General features: G+C 37.4%; 1 protein-coding gene across 1 annotated transcript in view; it reads right to left on the bottom strand.

The window, feature by feature from the left end:
* Positions 1 to 13,097, bottom strand: part of LOC117172771 (cyclic AMP response element-binding protein A-like) — an 84,774-nt gene extending 71,677 nt beyond the window's left edge. Inside the window, exons 1-3 of the mRNA XM_033360979.1 lie at positions 12,785 to 13,097; positions 5,130 to 5,411; positions 4,904 to 5,047 (exon numbers count right to left, since the gene is read on the bottom strand). Coding sequence (XP_033216870.1) covers positions 4,904 to 5,047; positions 5,130 to 5,411; positions 12,785 to 13,093 — 735 coding nt within the window. The 5' untranslated portion in view covers positions 13,094 to 13,097. The remainder of the gene's footprint in view (positions 1 to 4,903; positions 5,048 to 5,129; positions 5,412 to 12,784) is intronic.
* Positions 13,098 to 14,166: the final 1,069 nt, after the last annotated feature.

Genomic DNA, 14,166 nt, shown 5'->3' with positions numbered 1-14,166 from the left:
GCCATACTTCCCTGTCCTGGCATACTTCTCTAGCTTCTTTTATGTCCATGCATTTTTTCATGCAGACTCTCATGTTTCTGTGACTTCTTATGTCTCTTCTAACTAGGGTCTCATTCACACATTCTAACCATTCTTTCCCCGGTCTGCCTCTGGGCACGCTGCCATTTACTTTACCTTGATACACTTGTTTCGTTAGTCGTTCATTTGGCGTTCTCTCAACATGTTTAATACTTTTGAATATTTTATAAATCTTTTAAATATTTAAAGAAAAAAATCATCGAGCCTGTTTTGAAATAACTAAAACTTAATTTTTAAAACTTTCTAAATAAAAAATGGTCTATGAAAGTCTCTCCAAAATATTCATTTTGCCTTAGAACTACTCAATTATCATTAAAAAGATGTTTAAAGAAACATTGAGTTCAACAGCTTCTAGTTTAAAGAAATTTGGGGCGACTTGGTAGGACGCTGCCTTGCAAAACCAGGGCTAGATTTTATCAACGAGATCCAAGTGCTTCGATAGCGAAGTCGGTAGAGCGCGGGGTTAGGACACACTAGTTTAGGTATACCCTGTTCAAGGAGAGAACCAAATCGGCCGCGCATTTTTTTTTCTTGACGGAGGATTCGACAAACTTTTTTCTTCGGTGTACAGCCAATCGCTGTTTAAGGCAAAACACAATTTTTTCAAATAAACTGACACAAGTGTTTTCTGAAATTTTTTATAACTTTTGTTAGGGCCACCACTTAACCCATGCTTGCGAGGGTCCTATACCTACATTTCCCTTTCTTTGACAAGCTGCGTGCAGAGAACAAAATTTCGTCTTTTCGAAATTTCGTTCTCTCGTTGAACAGAGTATAGTTTAGGTAAGGTTCGAATCCTCGGGGAGTGCGATTTTTCTAATCGTTTAAGTGTGCGATTATATGTATAAGCAACCGTGTGTGCGAATTATATAATTTAATCATTTAAAAAATAAAGTTTATATGAGAATTTACAAAACATTTTGTTTGTTTGTTGAGAAATCGTGTTTTGAATTCTCATAAATAGAACTCTTTCGTAAACTTTCTATATATAAACTAAATAAATAAACTAAAAAAATGTTATAAACTCTCAGAAATGATTCCTTGGAAGTAAATTATGTTCTGCATTTGAATACATCTCTATAAGAAGTAATACAATATAGTTTCAGAGTATTACACCAATTTCACCAAATAAAATGTATTAAAGTTAGAAAGAACATTTAGTAGTACATTATTTTGAATGCGTTCCTACTTCACACTATGCGATAGACACTTCCTAGATGCCCACTAGTAGCTCCCTAGATGCCCTCTAGACGCTTCCTAGATTCACAGTATACGATCCCTAGATGTCCACTTGGTGTTTCCTAGACGCGCACTACACACAAGTATAGATATTAATAGGGGCGGTATAAGAAGACTTACCGCTTTACTGCTTACCCCATAAAAAAGGGACTGAGGACGGTGACCCTTATGAGTCTAGCAGTCGTCCAGTTATAATCAAGCAAACGGATCAATTCTAGATCATGTGTTCATAGACGATATCATCTAGAAATCATCTAGACTTCCAGTAGGGTATGTTTCAACTATTTTCAAGGCGGCCATATTGGAACCGCCATCTTGAATTTCGTATTCATGGAGAATAAACACAAGGATACCAAAGTGATGTACGCGAAAATAAACACATTTTTGACGTGTGAAAATGTTTACAGTACTTACCGAGCATTAGCGCGCTGGTATGGCACGGAAAAAATGGCCGGTGCACACGAATTCCGCTCAGGGTTAGAATTTTACCTGCAAGCTTTCGTGAGCTTTAGGTGGGTTTTAGGTGGGCGCACAAGAACTCCGCACATTTGCATTAGAGTTGTCCTCTACTACTTTGCCATACTAAATGTATACTGTAGTTAAATTTTCGTAGAGATTCAGCTTTGTACATCTAATTTTATGTTGGTGAACTTCTTCAATTTTTCAATTCAGTTTGACTAACAAATGATTTTTTATGTAACAACAGATAGTTAGTTTTATAAATAATTACGCATCTTGACCATTTTTCCAAGCACAGGCTTTATTTTCTTAGCAAACTCGACTAAAAATGCATTTCTAATGATCCTTTGCTATGATACTTTACAAATCGATAAGAACAGTTAATTATTTGAACCACTATTGTGCACTGACATTTTATGCCTAAAAGCCTCAAGTTAGACATTTTTTTTTAAATTCACAAAAACTAAAACTGTTTTTAGAAGAAATTCACCTATAAATATAATGCATTACAATTAAAATTACAGGACAGTACAACTTTTTTCTATTATTGGGGAAACTTTGTACTTTTTTTTGTGTATTTTTTGTACATTGTTGTATTTTATTGTAGTATTTATTTTTTACAGGAATTTAAAACTGCAAATATCTACAGGAATTTACAGATACCGCTTCCAAAAAGCTGTCCTATTTCAATCTAGTATGCCATATATGTCATTTATAATTACTATGTATTTTCGAAGTTCTCAATATTCATCAACCTAGGTCGAAAAAGAACAATTTTTCGACTGCAAAGAAAAATTGAACTATTAAGAATGAATTAGCCATGGTCACCGAAATTTATAGATTCAAACTCTAGGAGACACAAATTCTGCAACTTGAAGTTATAAGAACTGAACTTCAAATTAATACACTCAAAATGGAATACTTTTGGATTTTTTACTTTTAAAATTAAAGCTTAAAATTCTTTCATTCATACGCTCAATAATTTACTCGTATAAAATGGAAGCTTTTAACACTTTAAAGTTGATAATTGGTCATTGAAAGCCGTTACAATGTAACATTCGTTTAACTAGTGGCGTTGCCCCGGCGCTTCAACAAATATTTGCCTATTATTATAATTCTACCAAATTTTTCATAAATTAAATTTTCCCAATGAGACACCGAATTTCTATTCTTTTATATGCTCAAATTAATGTAGTGAAAAATTGTCGATGTTATAAGCACAAGTAATTATAACTTAACTGTAATAATAATAATAATAATAGATTATAATAGTTTGTTATAGTCACTCTTCAATAATAATTAAACATTATTTAATGCTAATACCGAAGAAATTGACAATTATTTCTAAGTTATTTATTAATTAGAATAACAAGAAAATTAACTAAAGAGGGCATCATCGTATGCTAAAATTCCCTGAGCAATTCTAATCTAACTGTATTAATTTGTACTCGAAAGCATAAATCACTATAAATTAGAGTTGAAACAAATCCGAAATTTAAAGAAAGATAGCAATATATAACCTAGTGTCTCTTTTTATTGACTTTAGAAAATAACTTGCATTATAAAACTCAAAAAATTCACATTATTTACCACTGTGATATAAATATTATTTACATATATGGATAAGTTGTTATTTACATCAAAGCAGATTTATATAATTATAATAATTTTATTTATCGCGAAATATCTGTGACTGAAGTGAGTGTAACTGAAGTGATCCTGCAATGGACGAGGAATGTATTTTGAATTCATTTTACAAACGAGTCTCAATAAACGAGTCCCAATAAACGAATCCACAATAAGTATATAATTTGCCAGTTTTAAGCCTTGTACGCTTACACATCACAGAACTGATACCAAATTTTCACTTGAATATGAAAAACCGTTATGTACAGACGAAAAAAAATGCTTGTTTTTGGTGAAGTCAATGTACAGGACTTTGGTCTGCTCATTTCTACTCTCCATGCTCGTATTTCTGACTTATAAATCAAAAAGAGTGGCACGAAAAACTCTTGTACACTAAGCTTTAACAAAATAAGCTACAACTTTCCGAAATATGAGTGGAGAATGTTTGTAGAGGCATCCCGTTGTTACGGGGTAAAACGAACGGAACGTCGCTCCTTCTATCTATGTTTCCTGTACCCCACAATGAAATAAATGTCACTTTCCCCCTTAACATAGATCTAAGAATAATTCTTTGATGCGTATTTCCAAAAATTACCTATATTTATATCAAAATAAAAATGAAGTTTCCAAAATTCATCCATGCTTTCTCCAGAACAAAAAATTAAATAGGAATTTATCATTTCGTTAAAATGTATATATTCAGGGGCTGAGAATGTGATACTTCGTCGTATGGTAAATCGGGTTTAGTTCCCTCGGCTTTTTTCCACAAAAGTGAAAATTTTTTAAAACTGAATTCACAGATGCTATGAAATATTATAACGGACGTCCTCGGACTCTTTTTTAGGGACAATAACAAAAAAATATATTCTGCTAAATAAAAATTGTATGCATGTGCACTATTTTGAGGTTACGATCGTTTGTCAGCTCCCCGTCATTCCGATAAAGTAGATCTCTGGCGTAGCGATGCTGTCGGTAGCACTCAAATATGATTATGAGAGAGAATTGTAACACACACAACCTCAAAGCACACATAAAATTTAGCAAAATTAAAATTTTGCATTTAACCCAAAAAAAAAGAGTCGCCGGGGCGTCCGTTAGCATGTTCACTATCATTCCCCAGATTTTGATGACAAAATCTTAATTATTGTAGAAAAAAAGCCAAAGGAACCTAACACTGGTAAAATCAATAATTTTCTAAGTATTACATGTCTTTAACCCTCAATAATCACTAAGGGTCTAGCTAAACTCACGTCCTATGTAATTATGTATTGAATTCTACACACGAAACTCCAGGGTATCAAAACGTTGTAAACAGTTGGCTAAGAAAAAAGACTTACTTCTTAAATAGGCAAACGTACTTTTAACTCCATTTTTCATTAAAGGAAACTTTTCGCAGTGCTAGACGAAAAAAAGTATCTTTTCGTAGTAGGTACTAGACCGAGAAAAGATTTCACAATAGTAGCTTCGTGAAAAAAGTTTTTTTTTTATTTTCAGTACTTACTTTGTTTTTAATTTTCCTACGGACTTTTTTGAGTGACTTTTCCTCCTGTTTCGATAAAGGTAGTTTAGTTGGAACAGGATAACCTTCTGCTACCAAAGTTCTCTTTTCTTCTTCTGTCAACATTAAAACTCCCGTGGAACCTTTCTGAAAATAAATTTTGATAATTAGTAAGTAAACATCAATGATGTTATATTAAAAAAGAAACATTAAAAAGTCACTTCATTACCGGCTGACAGGAAATCAGTGGTGTGTGAATCGGTTGCCTTGTCGTGGTGTGCGTGTGAATTCCATTGCTAACGTAAAGCCTAGGTGTTAAGAGTCCTCTAAGATTCTGAACGTGAGCGGAATTCCGATGATCTCGACGCTCTGGTGAACAGGAAGCGGAAGCTGTTCCTTCGCTGTCGGAACTCGCACTGCTTGGCGGAGTTGGCGGTAATGTTTGCCTGGAAACGCTAAATGTTTCTTCACTTTCCGCACAGGTTAATTCAAACTCCTCCATGTCCATTGCCTAAGAAATAAAAATAATCAGTTTCCCCTCTTTCTAGGTTAAAAGAAAAGGATAACAGTCTAAGTCATTCAGCTTTAATATTAAAACTTATAATCAGTTATTGCGAGCTAAATGAAATACATTTAAATCTCTTTTAATTAGAAAGAAATTTGCTGGCTGAGTTGTCCATATTTCACCCAAATGTTAGGAAGATCGTGCAGGTCCATAACTAATGACGATAATGGAAATATTGTACCTAACTTTGACATTGGGCTTATGGTGAAATATGTAAACAGTTTAATTTTCTTGTTAAATCAATCAAGAATAAAAATAAACGCAAAATTTTAAGATTATAGATGCAGCTATAAAAATGAAATAGTTTCAAAAAGATCCAAGTCAATATAATTAAGTGACTTTCAAAATAATTTAATTTAAGGAAGTTTTTCACATTTTTTAGCAGAGGCTGCAGTAACTCAGTCATCAAAATGCACAGAATTTTGCAGATTTGTTTATGAACATTCAAAAGATGAAAATTGAACAGGAAACCATAAAAGCTTGACCCCAAAGGTGCATTTATTTCCGTGGATTTCCGCAGCTGAACACACAGCAATTTTTCCCTACTTCTATATATTGCTATACAACTGTTAGGTACACTACTTCTGACTTAACCGTCTCGTGCGGCGACAGACATTTTCAGTTTCGCTTGAAGGTTTTGCGCATAGCCAATCCAACGGAAAAACCTATGAAGTGCCATTTACGATAGACGTTGTTCTTCATTGTATACATACCGTACAATACTATGGAAAATATCACATACTAAGTTCTGTCGATGGACAGCGGATATATGAAGGTATGGATAAGTTATGGATAAATGGACAACTCAATGTTGGTCTTGATTGTGTTATCAAATGTTTTCCGCAGCAATAAGTTGTGGACACTCCTCTTAACGAAATAGTGACATATCTGGAGGATTTTTATCAAGCTCATAAGTATCTCTCGTACACTTGGTCACAGAAGACTTAAATCTCTTCTCGACTACATGAATTTTTAACGTCACTGTAACAAGCAATTCTCGTTTAATTTGTTCACAAAAAAACACACGAATTTACTGTACTTCTCAGGAATACAACCTGATTTTAGACATTCAAAGCGCCGCATCTCAAAAACGGCGCATCACAAGAAAAATACTTTTGTATATTTTAAGGTTTTTCCCTACTCTACAATTTTTTAATTCTTTCGAACGTAAAAATATTTTTTTTCGAGTCGAAAAAGGGCAAAAACTGATTTCTGGCAACTTCAGCGCCCTTAATGTTGTGCATTTTTGTTAAAAAAATGTTTCTCTAATATCTAACGTTCTCACAGAAAATCAAACCCACAATATTTTTAAGATTTTTAAAAACCCCTAAGTGGGGGGGAGGGGTCCCGAAAATTTGGTTTAGAGTTATTCACATGCCCCGCTAACGATTTAAGAAATAAAACAGCTTCGGTTATTTTTTTGCTAAAAACCAACTTTCATATGACACATGTACTGTACTATATTCTCTTTCAGCCATTACGCGACAACCATCAATAATATGTTGGATGGATTCGTTAGTATCTTCACATAATCAACACCAGTCAAATACGTCTTAATGTAATGCGTGTTTGCGATAATTTCTGGTGGTGACAACCATACCCTGGATAGTCGATGCCTCACTATCCACTTTATGTTGTCTAACTTTTTGGTTTGCTCGCCGTGAATGACTTTCTGTCTCTATTGCGATTATGATTTCTCTATGGTTTCTGCCCTGATATTCAAGGTCACCTCTGAGAACAAATTCTAGGGCGTGTAGTCAAGATCCCCTTTACAGGTGGTGTTTTAAAACGCAAAATCTAGCTTGCTATTAAAATAGTCTCACAACTGTACAACTTGTGAGTTACACAGTTTGACATCTACAACACCCCTACCCTCTCTATATCGCGATAAAACTACCCTTTCACTCACCGAATTACTGCGGTGAATTCGGTGCTTTGTCATTTCCACGCAGAAGATTCTGCTTAACTTTTCAAGGTCGGTGTTAGACCATTTGATGAGCCCGAAGGAGTAAGTGATGACGGCAATGACATAGGTGTTGATTGCTCCGATTTTGTTTGCCGAGTTAAGAGAACTCTTCAGAATCAATGGGTCTTGTAGTGAAGGCAATTGCTATGCTTTTATTAAGTATCGTATGTTTCAAGAATATCAAGATATTCATATGACTCGCCCGCAGCCATTGCCTCGATGGCATTTTCGAACTCCTTCTCTAACTCTGCGGTCCCGAATTTCCCTCTGATTAAATGCACTGTTCTTCATTTATCTAGTCTGAACTCCATGCAGATATTGAAAAACTGCTTTGTCACATCGATCACTTGCTGCAGTCTCATTCCAATCGCCTTTTTGGTTGCTGAACCTCTGCTTTTGCCTCCGATTGTATAAGGCCATCCGCCTCTGGAGGATGTGGTGGTATAGGATCATCAACAGGTTGAGGAAGAATATCAATGTGATGTGTAGATTAGTCCTGATGTTCTTCACGTTAGTGATAAGAGCTCTTAGTGCGACTTTCTGTATATTAGGATACTTTGCAGCAAATTTCGTTCTTAAATTGCATCCTTTTTCCATCTTCGTTTTAAACTTCGCACGTTCGTAATAGAGATGCACCAATTCCTGTTTCTCATTGGTATGCTACTTGATGGTCTCCCACGATATTTCTATCGAGGTGTTTGGCTGCAAATAGCTAACGCTAGCCAAATCATCCTCAGCAGGCACAGCTGATGTTCCACTGCTTACCGTTTGTCGCACATATTCTTGCTGGTCAGCCGTTTCATTAGTGAGATCTGCCTAATCATCTCGCAGCTCACCATAGCCAACGTCCCGCATGTTGTGGCCCCTAGCGGCAGCCCCAGGGGCGCCCAGACGATCCTCAGGAAGCGACAAGCGTTTAAAAAACTTTAAAATACTCTCCATTATTATTATAATGCTTTTGATGTTCTTCTTAGGCCGTCTCCTCTTCGTTATCTGTCTGTCGGGCATAGGAAACCAAGTCAAGTGACTGATGAGATTAGAATGTTATAAGTTAATTCAACTAACTTAATACGATGCTTGAAACCTCCTGCGATGATGTTGTAGGCATACAATTACGAGCGGCCACGAGCGTTGGAAGTGACAACATTAAACTCTGGATGCTTTCTTAGAGCTACCATCTGCCACTCGACGGGATTTTAGTCGCTCGCTTCCTGATGGCCAAGAAAGTTTCTTACAATGCGACAGGTGTTTAATAAAACTGCCTTCTGAGCTGCTGCCAATACCCTACTGACTCCTAACTGTTCAACATGTTTAGTGCATCTTGTGCGCATATTGCCTGTAGCCGAAATCACAATGGGATGAATAGATGCATGGTTCACATTTTTCCATAAGGTCTTTATTTCATGCCTTAACTCGCTTTACCTGTAGATCTTGGTTGTATGGGTTGACTACAAATTTCTATTAAGCGGACAAGCAATGTCTATGATGTAGACTCTTCCACCTTTTTTTTCTCGCATCACGATGTCAGGTCGATTGGCCCAGATGTAAGGATCTATTTGGATAGTAACATCTCAATATAAGATGTAATCTTCATATTCTAAAACAGGCATTGGAATTTATCTATAGAAAGGCATCCATTCCTTTAAGAGTCCTAGGTTTAGGACAAGTTGTAATTTTCGAAATCGTTCTTCAACTCTGCGGTCCTTAATTCCCCTCTAATTAAATGCACTTTTCTACATTTATCCATTCCGAACTCCACGTGGACAGCATTGGAAAACTGCTTTGTGACATCAATCACTTGCTGCAGTTTCTGGGCTGAACTAGCGTACAGCTTCAGGTCATCCATGTAAAGAAGATGGGTCACTTGATGACCATCCTCATTATCAAGAATTCTGAACCCATGAGACATGCTGTTTAGTGTTTTGCTCAATGGATTCAACGCTAAACAGAACCATAGTGCGCTGAAGGAGTCTCCTTGCATATACCCATCGTAAAGCGTATCGATCTAGTTATCCTTGGTTGTTCATGATCAAAATACTTGATTCTTGTACCCAAGAGTCTCATCGCATAGCTTATAAAGTCAATAATGCGTGAGCAGATTTTTAAAAGTTTTAAGTCTTCAAGCAAATAGTCATGCGGCACGGAAGGAAACGCTTTCTTGTAGTCAATGTATGCTATGTGTAAGTTTCTTTGATGCTTACGAGCTTGAGTCATGGCAACAGCGTCTTTAGTGACTAGTTCTTTACAGCCTCGCGAGTTTTTACAACATCCTTTTTGTTCTTCTGTAAGAATGTCATTCTCGTCGCAATGAGAATATACCAATTTTCTGTAATGATAGCTGTAAGACATTTATAAATTGTTGGAAGACAGATTATCGGTCGAAAGTCAGATGGATTTTGAGCGTCTGGTCTTTTTGGTATCATATACGTAGTACCCTGGAGCATAAAACCTGGCATCAGATCTGGGTGTTTAATGATCTTCTGAAAACACCTTGCCAACGTAAGATGCACACTCGTCAGGTACTTGTACCAGAGGCTGTGCACCATGTCCGTCCCTAAAGCTTTCCAATTATTTGCCCTTTTCAAGACCGCTGAAACATCTAAAGCTGTGATGTTTCTCAGTTGCATCTCAGGGTCATTGCTTGCCCTTGCTTCCTCCAGTTTGAATAACGCAGTGTCTAAATTGCATCTGTTCATTTTTCCCCAAACACCCGACCAGTAGTAAGTCATATCTTCCAATTGAGGGACTTCGGTGGCTTGCTGGTAATTTGGCTCTACTCTGAGTTCACGATAGAAACTTCTTTCATCTGTCTGAGAGTTTCGATTTTGTTGCCTTTATGCACTACTTTTCTTGTACCGATGCAGTCTTGCAGTAAGAACATCAAGTTTCTGTCGTCGGGAGTCTATAATCTCATCCAATATTGCTGATGTTAATGCCTGGTTCTACATATCTGAACTCTAGTAAAGCATGACCAAAATCCCTTTCAAGGTACTGTAGTTTTTCTGGGATTTCCCCATCCACATCATCGTTATTAATATCCGGATGTGGTTCTAATAAATCCAATATATGATGTTCATTACTCCTAATACGTATGCCTTCAGCATCAATCAAGTCTTCGTTGTCCACATCTTCTAAGGTGAGTTCATCAATAGGAAGCTGCTATTCCACTTCCATTTTGATAGCAGCTATTTCAACAGCCGAAAGCAGTCTGTTTACAGACATTGAGCGTTTTTCATCCGACAGATTCTGCTCATTTATTTTTGTGGCTAGCTCTGGGTATTTAAGTAAGAAGAGTCTATGATGTTCTCTACTCACACTTTGCCCGCATTTCTCTGCCGAAAAATAAAGATGCATAACATCTCTGTTCATATGTTATGTCCATTTTCGTCGCTTTTTTGGTTGCTGAGCCTCTGCTTCTGCCTCTGGTTGTATAAGGCCATCCACCTCTGGAGGATGTGGTTATGTTGAATTATCAATAGATTGAGGAAGAACAGCAACTGCTCCTGCTCCAGCGTTTGTCGCGGTTTCCTCTAACTGATATCCATTGCCGTCGTTTTTCCACGCCAAATCAACCTGTTGTTTAATCTCCATTTCTCAATCTTTTGTCACGTGTAGATTAGTCCTGATGTCCTTCACCTTAGCGAGAAGATATCTTAGTGCGACTTTTTGTATATTAGGATACTTTGCAGCAAATTTCGTTTTTAAATTGTATCCTTTTTTCATTTTCGTTTCAAACTTCACACTTTCGTATTATAGACACACCAATTCCTCTCTCATTGTGGTATCTCAATTGATGCTCTTCCACGGTATTTTTGTCAAGGTGGTTGGCTGCAAATAGTTAACGCTAGCCAAAGCTTCCTCAGCAGGCACAGTTGATGTTCCATTGCTTACCGTTTGTCGCAGATGTTCTTGCTATCCAGCTATTTGATTAGTGAGATCTGCCTGACCATCCCAAAGGTCACCATCGCCACCTTCCTGCATGCTGTGGCCCCAGCTGTGGCTCGAGGGGCGCCCGACGATCCTCGGGAAGCGACAAGCGTTTCAAAATCTTTAATATACTCTCCATTTTTCATGTGTGGGTTATGGTGTTCTACTTAGTCCCTCTTCTCTTCGTTATCAGCCTATTTGGCATGGGAAACCCTGTCAGTAGCAGAGCTACCACCAAAATAGCCGTCAAAGTTATGAATAAAAGCTCAAGCCCTACCGCTACATCAACGCCACTTTTACTTAGGTGAAACCGGTTTTACATCATAGCCACGGACTAATTCAAGCGATGATGAGAGGAGGATATTATAAGTTAATTTAATACGATGCTTGAAACATCCTGCGATGATGTTGTAGATATACAATTACGAGCATGATATTTGAGTAGCACGTTCGTTCCGTAACACATCTACAACCCAGGTGTCTGATCAATCTCTCTAGTAAGCACCCTTTTTGTTGTATATTATTTGTCTCCACACTTTTTTGTCATGGCATATCTCTTTATATTTCTTTACGCCTCTACATTTCCTCATGTAAGCTCTCGTGTCTCTAGGGCTCGTGTCTCTCTTGCTCTCTAATTTTCGAATTAGGGTCGCATCCACATATTCTAACCATTCTTTTCACGGCGTACCTCTGGGTAGACTATTATTTACTTCACCTGGATATACTTATTTCGTGAGTCGTTATTTTATTTTCTCAATATGCCTAAAATAACTCAAAACATTTCTTTCACACTTGTTAAACAGCGCCTCCTCTAAACCACATTCTTGGAGTGTATATACCTCATTCTTCTATTCATCACTGACTTTATGCACTGTCGTTTTATCGTACACATTTCGCAGACATTGTATGTCAACCGCGTTAACTTTACCCTTATCCTTTTCTTGGTAGTGGCAATGACACTTCTTTGCCTATAACGGTCCTAACCTCGCTTTAACGCCTGGCTATCTCTTCATTAATATTTCCTTGATTAGTAAATAAACTAACAACTACATATTAACTTGTTTTATCCTCTAATTGTCTAAAGCAATGTTGCAAACTGTTTTCTCACCCTTTCCATCAAATAGAATAACTTTTGTTTTCTTCAAGTTAATTTTAAGGCGCATATTCGAAACGTAAGGCCGACTTAGTCGCTAATTGGAATTAATCAAATTTTGCACAAAATATGAAAAGACCTTCTTCAAATAAAGAAACTTGGTTCGATTATATTAATTTATTTTATATTGACAGGCGAAATGGGTCAAAAGGTGGATCCTTTAAAAAGTGAGGACTAGAGGAATAAGGAAAAGAAAAAAACCTGCTATCACTGTGGCTTTCAAAATAAACATATCTGCAAAATAATAATTATCTCCATTCTCGTCAATTTTACCTGGTAAATTTCGTCGTCCTCATCATCATCACTTTCGCTAGTATGTGAGATGCTACTTCTTGTGAAGTGAAGCCTGTGAGGTGCCACCATTTTGATCGTGCTTTTATCATCGATGAGGGTACTTGGTTCACAGGGGCTACCAGGTTCACTAATTGGTTCTCCCTTGATCTCAGTGCAATGGCCATCTTCATCGATTAGTGTCAATCTAGCCGACTCAATATTCCTGTTGGGCGAAGGTAGAGCTCTGGACGTAGATTCTCGATTTGATGCAGTGTTCATGGAAATGGCAGGAAAACATTCTTCTTCCATATCTACAATGTATATATATATAATTAAAAATTTGTCATAAGGACAACCGCAGGATTTCGTCGGGAGCGGGTACTAATCTGAAAAATTGCACCCGCTTCTAGCGAAATCGCGGTAAAATTTCAGCCACAACCACGTCTCAATACCGTGAGATAGGTGGTTACAGTCTGTAAAGGAATTAATACGACGATCCAGCAAAAGCCTCGTGCACCCTAAAAACACGGAGTGACCCAAGGACAACCGCCTTCTGCATTTTTCCCGCAAGTGTTCTAGCATATTGTTGACACGCAGGGATGCTTTTTAGGCTATTAGCAAGTGAAAGCTTGGGACCTCCAAGAGCGCCTATGATAAGGAAGATCAGTTTAACAGAATATTCCGAGTACAATCGTTGCAACTCCCTTATAAGGTCTCGATACCTCTCTTTCTTTTCATTCTCCTTGGCTATGATGTTTTTGTCAGCTGGTGCCGAAAATTCGATAACGAACATGGTACGCTTCTCAAAGTCAAGCATGTTCGTTGGAGATACTTTGTTCCTCGCCGACAGTTCGGAAGACCAAATCTGTCGGATGAGACGTTTGTATCTGCTTCGGAGAGTATCCTTTATAGATGTCACATCCTGAATGCGGCTCTGTGGCACGCCCAGGTATGTGTAAGTCTCTCCAGCGCAAAGGTGTCGTATGGCGCTTCTATCAACGAGCTCAGGATCTTCCGGGATGCCATTAAGTTTTCCTCGCTTCAAATAAACCTTGGCGAATTTGTATAACCCAAATTCCATTCCAATTTCCTTAGTATATCGTTCGACAATCCCCAGAGCTAGATGCAAGTTGCTCTCTGTTTTTAGCATAGATCTTAAGATCGTCCATGTAAAATACATGAGTGACCTTGTACTTTTGATCTGCAGGTTTGCCGCACAAGTACCCGTCGGAATGCCGCAGTGCTAGAGATAGTGGCAATAATGTAAGGCAAAAGAGGATTGGGCTCATTGTGTCGCCCTGAAAGACACCTCTCTGAAACGTGACCTTGTTAGTTGTCACACGATTTTTGCCAGATGAGATAGTAAATCTGGTTTTCCAAAG

The sequence above is a fragment of the Belonocnema kinseyi genome, chromosome 5 (assembly GCF_010883055.1).
Source record: "Belonocnema kinseyi isolate 2016_QV_RU_SX_M_011 chromosome 5, B_treatae_v1, whole genome shotgun sequence".
NCBI classification, from domain to species: Eukaryota; Metazoa; Arthropoda; class Insecta; order Hymenoptera; family Cynipidae; genus Belonocnema; species Belonocnema kinseyi.
The sequence above is the reverse complement of the archived record's forward strand: the minus strand, read 5'-3'. Positions and strand labels throughout refer to the sequence as shown.